General features: G+C 40.0%; 1 protein-coding gene across 2 annotated transcripts in view; it reads left to right on the plus strand.

The window, feature by feature from the left end:
• The window catches only part of LOC130555989 (serine/threonine-protein kinase Nek5), a 42845-nt gene that overhangs the window by 23002 nt on the left and 8037 nt on the right, over positions 1 to 11806 (plus strand). For both annotated transcript variants that reach the window (XM_057336600.1, XM_057336599.1), the window contains 9 exons: positions 937 to 1198; positions 1336 to 1432; positions 1517 to 1614; positions 4428 to 4511; positions 5418 to 5488; positions 5564 to 5650; positions 10665 to 10719; positions 10957 to 11157; positions 11641 to 11719. In XM_057336600.1, the coding sequence (XP_057192583.1) occupies positions 1022 to 1198; positions 1336 to 1432; positions 1517 to 1614; positions 4428 to 4511; positions 5418 to 5488; positions 5564 to 5650; positions 10665 to 10719; positions 10957 to 11157; positions 11641 to 11719 (949 nt within the window). In that variant the 5' untranslated portion in view covers positions 937 to 1021. The remainder of the gene's footprint in view (positions 1 to 936; positions 1199 to 1335; positions 1433 to 1516; positions 1615 to 4427; positions 4512 to 5417; positions 5489 to 5563; positions 5651 to 10664; positions 10720 to 10956; positions 11158 to 11640; positions 11720 to 11806) is intronic.

Raw genomic sequence — 11806 nt, forward strand, 5'->3', positions numbered from 1 at the left:
CAGTGAATCTGAAGTAAAAACATTTAGATATCAACCTGTATGGTCATTTAGCCTGCTTATTGACTTGTTTGCAAAATATATATATATATATATATATATATATATATATATTGTGTGTGTATATTTAAACATAGAAACACACCTTTTCTGATTTATTACAATTTGTATTATCATAGTTGAACTACATCATGGTTAAACTGCAGTTACTATAATGCAACTATGGTTAATTTGTGATTCCTGTGCTTTACTGCAAATTCTATAGCTAAACTATGCTTACTATAGTAAAAAATATCGATAATTTTCATAAGGGCTTTTATTGAGATATCAGCAGTTCATGCAACGCATGTACTTTTCTGAAAATATGCACACAGGAATTGATAAGAAGAATTCAATTTAATCTCAAGTATCCGATTCCTATTCCTTTCGATTCCGATTCCAAATTGGAATTGATTTTCGATTCCCAACCCTAGTAAACTCAGAATATAATGTGCTTTATCAATCTGTTAACTTAAACTTCATTCAGTGATGCAAATCAACAAATTCAAATGATACCACGTGATAATAAAAAATAAAAACAATATAATAGAAAAGCTATTTGTTCGTCTGAGCAGTTTCTCCATTTATTAACGTTTGCTGCCACCTGCTGGAGTTCAACTTTACTGCACATGATCAAATAGCAAACAAGAACAAATAGCATTATACCGGTGTAGTTATTTAAATGATGTTTTATTTTGTTATAATTGTTCTGGATGTTCAATGTCAAAAGATCTTTGTTGTTTTTACTCGTGTACAGTCATTACTCTGGTACATTAGGGTAAAATCCTTTCAATATTTATGAAGCGTTTCGTGTGGAACATCACTGACGCGCGCGCGCGAGTGTTAAACACGTGGACTTTATTATTTATTGTATTATGTTTATCTCTCGTCATGAATAAGTGTTCAATCGGGAAGAATCTTAAGTGGATGTTCACGGTGAAAGCTGAACTGCCGTCGTGCAGAGTGACGGTGTTGACGTGTTGCTATGGTGACAGGCAGTAGAGTTCCGATGAATGATCTGAATGATCTGATCGTCATGGATGATTATGAACTGATCGGACAGATCGGACGCGGCGCGTTTGGTCGCGCGCTGCTGGTCAGACCTAAAGACTCAGATGCCGCGATCCCGCGTTACGTCATCAAAGAGATCAACTTGAGACAGGTGTGAGACTTTCTCTTCTCAGTCAAACTACACGATTACACAAACTCAAATGATTGTATGTTTTTCACAGCAGACTGAGATCCGTTGTTTCTGTGTGTGTGTGTGTGTGTGTGCGTGCGTGCGTGTGTGTCTGTCAGATGTCAGTGCGGGACAGGGACGCATCCAGGAAGGAAGTCTTTCTTCTGTCTAAAATGAAGCATCCAAACATTGTTGCGTTTCATAAATCATTTTACGGTCAGTACTTTACATTTCATGTGTTTATAGTACATCACAAAGACACAAACTGTAGATGACCTGTAACACAATGTGTGTGTGTAGACAGGAATAATCTCTATATACTGATGGAATATTGTGATGCTGGAGATCTCATGAACAGAATTCACATGCAAAGAGGCCGAGTGTTCACAGAGCAGCAGGTGCCACACACACACACACACACACACATGTTGGTAATGGTGGTTTACAGGGACATTCCATAGACGTAATGCATTTTATAGTGCACAAACGGTTAGAGTTGGGAATCGTTTCAATTTTATCTATTCCAATTCTGATTCTGCTTATCGATTTCGATTCTTATCGATTCCCAGTTTCGATTCCACAGTTGAAGTAAAACATTTAGATATCAACCTGTATGGTCATTTAGCCTGCTTATTGACTTGTTTGCAATATATATATATATATATCTCAACTCAACTCAACTTTATTTATAAAGCGCTTTTACAATTTTCATTGTTACAAAGCAGCTGTACATGAGACATATTGACTATAAGCAAAATAATTAAAGTTGTACCTGTAAAAACAAGAAAAGGTTGAAAACACAGAAGACAGACATACCCACATACAAAACACTCCACACACACAATATGCACACGTACTAACACACATAGACATAGAGACACACACACACGGATGCGCACGCACACACAACACACACACGTACGTACACAGACAAGTACGCACACACACACGCTCAGTGAGAGCACACATTTAAGATAAAGGAGAGAGAAGCACAGGTCAAATATAACAGACTATAAATTCCTATATGCAATATTAATTAAGTAAAACTTTAAAATTCTAAAGCAGCCCCCCCGGTCAGGCAGATAGTGCAAAAACAGTATGCAAACGGTGGCGAGGAACCCAAAACTCTAATCGAGAAAAAAAACCTCAGGAGAACCCAGGCCCAACCAGGGGATTCCAGTTCCCCTCTGGCAAAAGCTGCTGCCTCTGCACAAGCTCCAGAGAACTTGCACAACAAGGCTAAATAAAATAAATAAACTTAATAATAAAATAAATTATAGTTTAAGATTATCATTAATAATCTAATAGCATTTGAAGTTTTGTGGTGAAGACATGTCAAGAGACCGCGTCCTTCTTTATCCAGCTCTATCATCTCAGCTCTTGTCAGGTCCCCACTTCCCATTCTCCACTCTACCATCAGGTCAGGCCATGAACTGCATCCTGCTCGCTGTGGTAACCTTGGAACAATGAGACAAGACTGGCTGAGAGTAGAGTACTGTTCTGTACTCTTTGATGCAACAAGTACATCAGTTGTGTTTTTGGTTCCGGTTGATCTAACTAATGCAGCCTAAACCCTCAGAGGATTTATATTATGGAAGAGTAGTGTATGCAAGATTAAAAAGATGCGTCTTTAGTCTAGATTTAAACTGACAGAGTGTGTCTGCCTCCCGGACAGTGCAGGGAAGACTATTCCAAAGTTTAGGCGCTAGATAGGAAAAGGATCTACCACCTGCACTTGATTTTGAAATTCTAGGTATTACCAACTGACAGGACGCCTGAGAGCGTAATGCACGTGAAGGACTGTAATACAAAAGGAGTTCATTCAAGTACTGAGGAGCTAAACCATGTAAGGCTTTATAGGTAATAAGCAAGATTTTAAAGTTAACGCGATGCTTTATAGGTAACCAGTGCAAGGTTGACAGAACCGGGCTAATATGTTCATACTTTTTTGTACGTGTAAGAACTCGAGCTGCCGCGTTTTGGACCAATTGGAGTTTTTGTAATAAGCCTGCAGGGCAACCACCTAACAGTGCATTACAGTAGTCTAGTCTTGATGTCATGAATGCATGAATTAACTTCTCTGCATCTGACATTGACAGCATATGACGTAGTTTAGATATATTCTTAAGATGGAAAAACGCAATTTTACAGGTGTTGGCGACGTGGCTCTCAAATGACAGATTACTATCGAATAGAACGCCAAGATTCTTTGCTGACGACGAGGGTTTTATGGAACATCCGTCAATAGTTAAACAGTATTCTTGGTTGTTACTTATAGCAGTTTTCGGTCCAATAAGTAACACTTCCGTTTTGTCCGAGTTCAGTAATAAAAAGTTGTTACTCATCCAGTTTTTTATATCGACTATGCATTCCATTATTCGATGGAACTGCTGTGTTTCATGAGGCTTCGAGGAAATAATATATATATATATATATTTATGAGCACCGTTTTGTGTATATTTAAACATAGAAACACACCTTTTCTGATTTATTACAATTTGTATTATCATAGTTGAACTACATCATGGTTAAACTGCAGTTACTATAATGCAACTATGGTTAATTTGTGATTCCTGTGCTTTAATACAAATTCTATAGCTAAACTATGCTTACTATAGTAAAAAATATCGATAATTTTCATAAGGGCTTTTATTGAGATATCAGCAGATCATGCAACACATTGATAAGAGGAATTCAAATTTTAATCTCAAGTATCCGATTCCTATTCCTTTCGATTTCGATCCGATTCCTAGCCTTTCGATTCCGATTCCAAATTGGAATTGATTTTCAATTCCCAACCCTACAAACTGTATATTCTATCCCCTAACCCTAAGAATCATTCAAATGTTTCTGCACTTTTACATTTTCAATAAAACATTTTTAGCATGTTTCTTTTACGTTTTGAATTACAAGTACATCGGCATGTCCTCATAATGTAGGGGGCGTGGCCAAACACATGAATACATGATGCATTGTAAGGTCTGTGTGTCCTTATAATGTAGGTCAAACCAGTGCACGCACGCACACACACACACACACACACACACACAGTTTCTGTATTGAGACTGTTGTGTAGTTTTACTGACACATTCTTTTATTTTATTTTTTGTCCTTTATTTTACCAGCATAAAGACTCACTGAGACTCAAAATGTCTTTTACACTCATATCCTGGTCCTAACCCTAACATGTGTGTCATTGTGTGTTCTGCAGATAATTCACTGGTTTGTACAGATCTGTCTGGGTCTGAAACACATTCACGACAGGAAAGTCCTTCACAGAGACATCAAATCACAGGTACGCGCGCTCACACACACACACACACACGCACACACACACACACACACACACACACACATACTGTGTTTGATCTGTAAAAGTCAAATAAATCATCGATTAATGTCTCAGATGTGGATCTGTCACATGAAGTGTGTAGAGTGATAGATCTGATAGATTCTACTATCTTGTTATTGATCCAAAAGGATACTGTAGTGTTGTTCCATCTTGTTCATACACCAGAACTGACAGATGGAACTAACCTGCAGACGTGGAGGTCAGAGGGGAAGAACAGCGGACAGGAGACGAAGTGATGTTAGAATAAAATGAGCAAAGTTTGTGTTGTGAGAGAGAAAATCATAGCTGCGTTCAGATTCTAGAGTTCACTCGATCTCCGTCTGACTAGAAACCCATTGAGCAGGTGTTATTATACCAACATAGAGAGTGGAACATTACTGCTTCACAACATTCATGTCTCGTGACGTTATTATGAACCTTGAGAACGACACCACCGCAAACTCATCTCTACTGTGAAGACAATGCACATGCATCCAACAGAATGCAGAATATAGCATGAAGAAAAGTCATATAGAATATAATAACTAGATAGAAATGAATGTCATCTATAACTAATAAAGTAAATATATAGAGAAAAATCAAGAAGAAGAATAAAGAAAATGGAGAAGGAAATAAGAAATGAAATACAACACAAAATACATGTCATAATTTCATCATCTGTAGGAAACACACACGCGCGCACACACACAGGTTGCTTTTAAGAAATTCAGATCCTACGGTCTATCAAGAGCTTGGGTCAGATAAGTGGACTCAAGTGCTGAATGATTGTGAAGTTTATTAAGTGGATTCTGCAGAAGAGAAGATGTTTGGTCTTGTGTAGAGTTGTAATAGTTGTGTTGTGTGTTGTAGAACATCTTTCTGACAGACGGAGGACAGAAAGTCAAACTGGGAGATTTTGGTATAGCCAGAACATTGAACAGGTGTGTGTGTTTGCTTGTGTGTGTCTGTGTTTTGTGTTATTTTTGCTCTTATCTTTCTCTGCCTGTATCTGACAGCACGATGGAGTTGGCCAGAACTTGTGTTGGGACGCCATACTACCTGTCTCCAGAGATCTGTGAAAACCACCCCTACAACAACAAAACGTGCGTCTCCAGCCCTCATTGTGTGTGTGTGTGTATGCGTGTGTGTGCGTGTGTGTGTGTGTGTGTGTGTGTGTGCGTGCGTGCGTGCGTGCGCGCGCGTGCGTGGGTTACAGTAATCACAAAGGAAATACATTGTAAAAAATACCGATTTTATTTTAACTCTCTAGGGAAAAACATAACAGAAATAAACAAACTCTGTTTATTTCCCTGTAAACTCTGTAAATCAAACTCTGACAATCTCATCCATGGCCACAAGATGGAAAAACAAGGATCTGGCCATTCCTGCAAAAGCAAGAAACAGAAGCTGCGTCCCAGTTCGCATACTGTCGGTCCTAAATAGTATTGAAAATAGAATGAGTATGTCCCTAATCATAGTATGCTGAAATTAGTATTCTCAAAGTCCCCGGGTGTCTACTGAAAATTGGAAATGTGAATCCATGGACACATACTGACTGATATTACCCACAACTCACTGCCAGAGGGCAGAGTTTAGTGACGCTACACTGCATTAATAACATTACATAAAAGATGCTTCACTGAATTAATAAATGTAAGTATACAGTAAACATTACATACGAAATAATGAATTGATAAATGCTAAATACAGCAAGGAAGAGCTGTGTGGGCCAATAATGGCCATTTTGTGGGCCATTTTGATGTTTGTGACAGTTAAAGTCCCAGTGAAATTAAAAATGACAATTCCTATTTTTCCATTAAATATAGCAGCGTTTATTGTAAATAAATCATCAATCAAAACTCATGTGCCCTCATAATCTTTAGTACTCTGAAAATGCTCTTCCGTCCTGTAGTGACTACTTGTCGGAGACTTTAATATCCACGTAGATAGTGCTAACGATGCATTAGCAGTGGCGTTTACAGAGCTATTACACTCTTTTGGAGTAACACAACACATCAATGGACCCACTCATCGATTTAATCATACACTAGACTTGATTATATCTCACGGAGCCGATCTAACCAATATAGATATTATACCTCAAAGCGACGATGTCACTGATCACTATCTTATAACATGTACACTGCGCACTGCAGAAATCAGCCGTTTAACTCGTTATCGACAGGGTAGAACAATTACCTCGACTACTAAAGATAGTTTCACAAAGAGCTTGCCAGATCTGACTCCTTTAATAACCATACCAATAAATATAGAATCGCTCGATGACATGACCAGCAAATTGGGCACTATTTTCTCTAATACATTAGAAGCTGTCGCACCTATGAAGTCAAAAAAGATTAATGAGAAAAACGCAGCACCATGGTACAATAGCACCACTCGCGCCCTTAAAAGAGAAACACGTAAACTGGAGCGCAAATGGAAACAAACCCAATTAGAGGTCTTTAAAATTGCGTGGAAAGAGAGTGCAAACTGTTATAAAAAGGCACTAAAAGCAGCAAAGGCTGAGCACCTCCGTAACCTCATAGAAACTAACAAAAACAATCCAAGGTTTTTATTTAGTACAGTTGCTAAACTAACAAATAAACAGACTTCACCTGACCTGGGTATTCCGCCGCACCTTGGTAGCAATGATTTCATGAATTTTTTTACAGAGAAAATCGAAAACATACGAGACAAAATAGTAAAAACTCAACCTCCAAGTCTGTCCTATAAATTAGTACCAACCATCGCCCCAAAAGAAAGGCTACAGTGTTTTTCACCTATAAAACAGGAAGATTTAATTAAACTTATTGCAACATCTAAACCTACAACTTGCTTATTAGACCCCATACCAACTAAATTATTAAAAGAGTTATTACCCGTTGCAATTGAGCCCATTTATAACATTATCAACTCGTCAATTAATCTAGGCCATGTCCCAGGACCCTTTAAACTGGCCGTCATTAAGCCTCTTATCAAGAAACCAAACTTAGACCCCAATGAACTAGGAAACTATAGACCGATTTCAAATCTCCCTTACCTGTCTAAAATACTAGAAAAAGTAGTGTCCACTCAGTTGTGCTCTTTCTTACAAAATAATGACATACACGAAAAATTCCAGTCAGGCTTTAGACCGCATCATAGTACTGAAACTGCGCTCGTTAAAATTACAAACGACCTGCTTATAGCATCAGATAAAGGTAACATCTCACTCCTAGTCCTGCTCGACCTTAGTGCTGCGTTCGATACTGTAGACCATAAAATACTTCTAGATCGCTTACACAATTATACCGGTATTCAGGGACAGGCACTACAATGGTTCAGATCTTACTTATCAGACAGACATCAATTTGTCCATTTAAATGGGGAATCATCAAATCTAACGCAAGTAAATTATGGATTACCTCAGGGATCGGTTTTAGGACCCTTGCTATTCTCCATATACATGCTGCCCCTTGGAAACATTATTAGAAAACATGGAATTAGCTTCCACTGTTATGCAGATGATACTCAGCTATATATCTCATCAAGACCAGATGATTCCTTCCAACTATCCAAATTGGCAGAGTGCATCGACGATATAAAGCATTGGATGACTTGTAATTTCCTTCTTTTAAATTCTAATAAAACAGAAATATTACTTATCGGACCAAAGACACGTGAGCAGAATATTTCGGATTATGACCTGCAAATTGAAGGCTGCACTGTTACTCCAACAAATACAGTTAAAGACCTTGGCGTTATATTAGACAGCAACCTGTCATTTAAAAATCACATCTCAAATGTCACAAAAACAGCCTTCTTCCACCTTAGAAATGTTGCCAAACTGCGAAATATTTTATGTGTGGCTGATGCAGAGAAGCTCATTCATGCATTTGTGACCTCAAGACTTGATTACTGTAATGCACTGCTTAGTGGTTGTCCTGCATCATCAATAAACAAACTACAGTTAGTTCAGAATGCAGCTGCCAGAGTTCTAACCAGGTCCAGAAAATACGATCACATAACCCCAATGTTATCAACCCTTCACTGGTTACCCATTAAGTATCGTATTGACTTTAAAGTTCTTTTAATTACTTATAAAGCCTTAAACGGTTTAGCCCCTACCTACATAACAGAGCTTCTACCACACTACAACCCATCACGCTCTCTAAGATCTCAAAACTCCAGACTTTTGATAACACCTAGAATAACTAAATCCACCAAAGGGGGTAGAGCTTTCTCATACGTAGCACCTAAACTCTGGAATAGCCTCCCCGATACTATTCGAGGGTCAGACACACTCTCCCAATTTAAATCTAGATTAAAGACACATCTTTTCAGCCAAGCATTCACTAATACATAGCTAATGAACAGCAGCTACGCTAATTATTCTCTTTCTGTTTCTGCCCTCGCCTCGGGATGCCCATCCCGAGGTAGGGAGAGATTCCGCCAGGCCCAGATGAACGTCATATGCCCATCCACAACTAGAGATTACGCCAGCTACATCGGAAAATCCCGTGCCATCCTCCTGCGAGAGCCTGCGGACTGACTGACCATCCAGCTCCATCCAAGGCAATTCCATCACCACCCAAGAAAAAGGCGACCATCTGGCCGGCCCAGCTCAGACAATTCCATCCCCAACCGAGAGCAAAGACGGACTACCTGTCACATAAATGCTAAATTTACAATACTTGGTATTTAATGCTAAACTTACATCACACGACAGCAGTTTGAAGTTATGGCTGCACTCAGTGACTTTGATTGGAGGTAGCTGGGTGGGTGTTGTAGGGAGTGGGGGGGCTTGTTGGTTGTGGTTCGGGGTGTTTCATTTGTTGGGACTGTGTGGGTCTGGTCTGGTTGGTCTTGTTTTGTGGTCGATGTCGGACAACAGAGGAATAAAGTTAATTATGCCATTACTACTTTTCCCTGGTTGTTCCTCTGTTGTCTGTTGTTGATCGCGGAATGAGACCGGGTTGGACCTGCACGGTTTCGGCGGGTGGGGCTTCCTGGGTCGCGGCTCGTGGGCTCTCCCTGTTCTTCGTGGACGTTGCTCGGTGGCTTTGGTCGGGGTCACTGAGTGCAGCTATGACACGTCAGAGGAGATCTGGCCCTCCCGGCTGAGCCTGGTTTCTCCCGAGGTTTTTTTTTCTCCATTATTCAGCATTGGAGTTTGGGTTCCTCGCCACAGCAGAGCAGTGCAGTGTTGGCTTGCTCACCGGGAGACTGCATTTATTTATTTATTTATTCATTTATTTATTAGATATTATTTATTATAATGATCTTGCTTGGTCTATAAACACCATGCACTGTGCTGTGTTTTACCTTTCTGTGTTTTTCTTATTTGCTCCTGTAAAGCTGCTTTGGAACAATGCACATTGTGAAAAGCGCTATATAAATAAAATTGAATTGAATTGAATTGACTATCCATCTTAAACGACGTATGTTAGACAGCTTGGGCGGAGCATCCGTTAACTCCTCCCCTTCAACTGTCAGTCTGCTGCCAGTTACTTTTCAAAATGTAACGGCTGTTTTATACATCCAATCAAATCGCAGAGAAAGACGAAAGCCACGATTTTACTCGGAAATGTGTCAAAATAAGAAATTAAAAACGATCGCAACTTCTGGTTCACGAGGACTTTAAGGATCACTTAACGTTTCACGTTAGTATGTCCCAGTGCGTGCATAGTTTTGCTACACACTAAAATGTATATACTATATATATATATTTCCAGAAGAAAAGCAATACATACTTTAAGGGCATACTAGTATAAGTAGGCGAATTGGGACGCAGCAAAAGTAAAGAACAGCTCTACTCCCCGCCGGTAGTTAGCCAAACAGACATTTAAATAACTGCGGCCCATCTTTACCAGATGTTGTCAATCACAAAGAATATTCACAAATGACGAACGGTGAAAAAGAAAAAGAAAAGAAAACATGGCAAGACCGTGACAGTTGGCTAACACTTTACAATAATAATGTGTCATTCCTGAACATTGAATACTTGATTCTGATTGGTCAGTTGTGACATTGTGAGGTGTGTATCATCTGGGGGTCATGAGGTCACATCCGGCTGAATGTACATGATTTTGATGTATGTATGTCTGTGCTGACATCAGTTGTTTGTGTCGTCTGTAGGGACATCTGGTCTCTGGGTTGTGTACTGTATGAACTCTGTACACTCAGACATCCAGTGAGTACACACACGCACACGCGCGCACACACACTCGTACAAACACACACACGCGCGCACGCACACACACACTCGTACAAACACACACACGCACGCACACACACTCGTACAAACACACGCACACGCACACTCGTACAAACACACACGCGCACGCACACACACACACGCTCGTACAAACACACACTCAGAGACAGATCCCTGCTTGTTTATGTTTGTACGTATGTGCGTTTGTTTCAGTTTGAAGGCAGTAATTTAAGGCAGTTGGTGTTGAGGATCTGTAGGGGGCGCTACAGTCCGGTGTCTGAACACTACAGCACTGATCTGAGACTTCTGTTAAAACAGCTGTTTAAAGTTTCTCCTCCTGATCGACCCTCAGTCAACTCCATCCTCAAACAACCGCTGCTGCACGTGCACATCAGCAAACACCTGCACCCACAGGTACACCACAGCTATGATGTCATCACCACATACAGGTCAGGACAGAAAGAAGGACACAAAAGACTGTTTTCAGTCTTTTGGTGATATTTAATAAAAGAAGATTTCAATCAGAAAAGCTTTGTGTCAGTCATCATAATAAATGTTCCACAGAGACATGAGTGAGTTTTTGAGTCATATTGAGTTGAATGAGAGTTTGGAACTGATTCCCAAACAAACAAATGATTCAGGAATCTTGAATCCAATCAAACGACTCTTCAGGAAACATCCTGACTACAATAAAGTCCTCACAACCTTCATAATCACACCCACTTTAACAACGCCAGCAAACACACACACACACACGCACGCACGCACGCACGCACGCACGCACGCAGACAGACACACGCACACACACACACACACGCACGCACACACACACACACACACACACAGGATTTGAAGTGGATGTAATGAAGATGTTACAGAATCTTTTTCTTTTTTCAGTTGTTGGAGGAGGAGTTCAGTCACACTGTTATACACAATCACACACCAGCTGCTCCACATAAAGCCACAAATTACAGAGGTGTGCGTGCCTGTGTGTGCGTGCGTGTGTCTGTCTGTCTGTGTGTGTGTGTGTGTGTGTGTGTGTGTCTGTCTGTCTGTGTGTGTG

This window comes from Triplophysa rosa, linkage group LG6 (assembly GCF_024868665.1).
Source record: "Triplophysa rosa linkage group LG6, Trosa_1v2, whole genome shotgun sequence".
NCBI classification, from domain to species: domain Eukaryota; kingdom Metazoa; phylum Chordata; class Actinopteri; order Cypriniformes; family Nemacheilidae; genus Triplophysa; species Triplophysa rosa.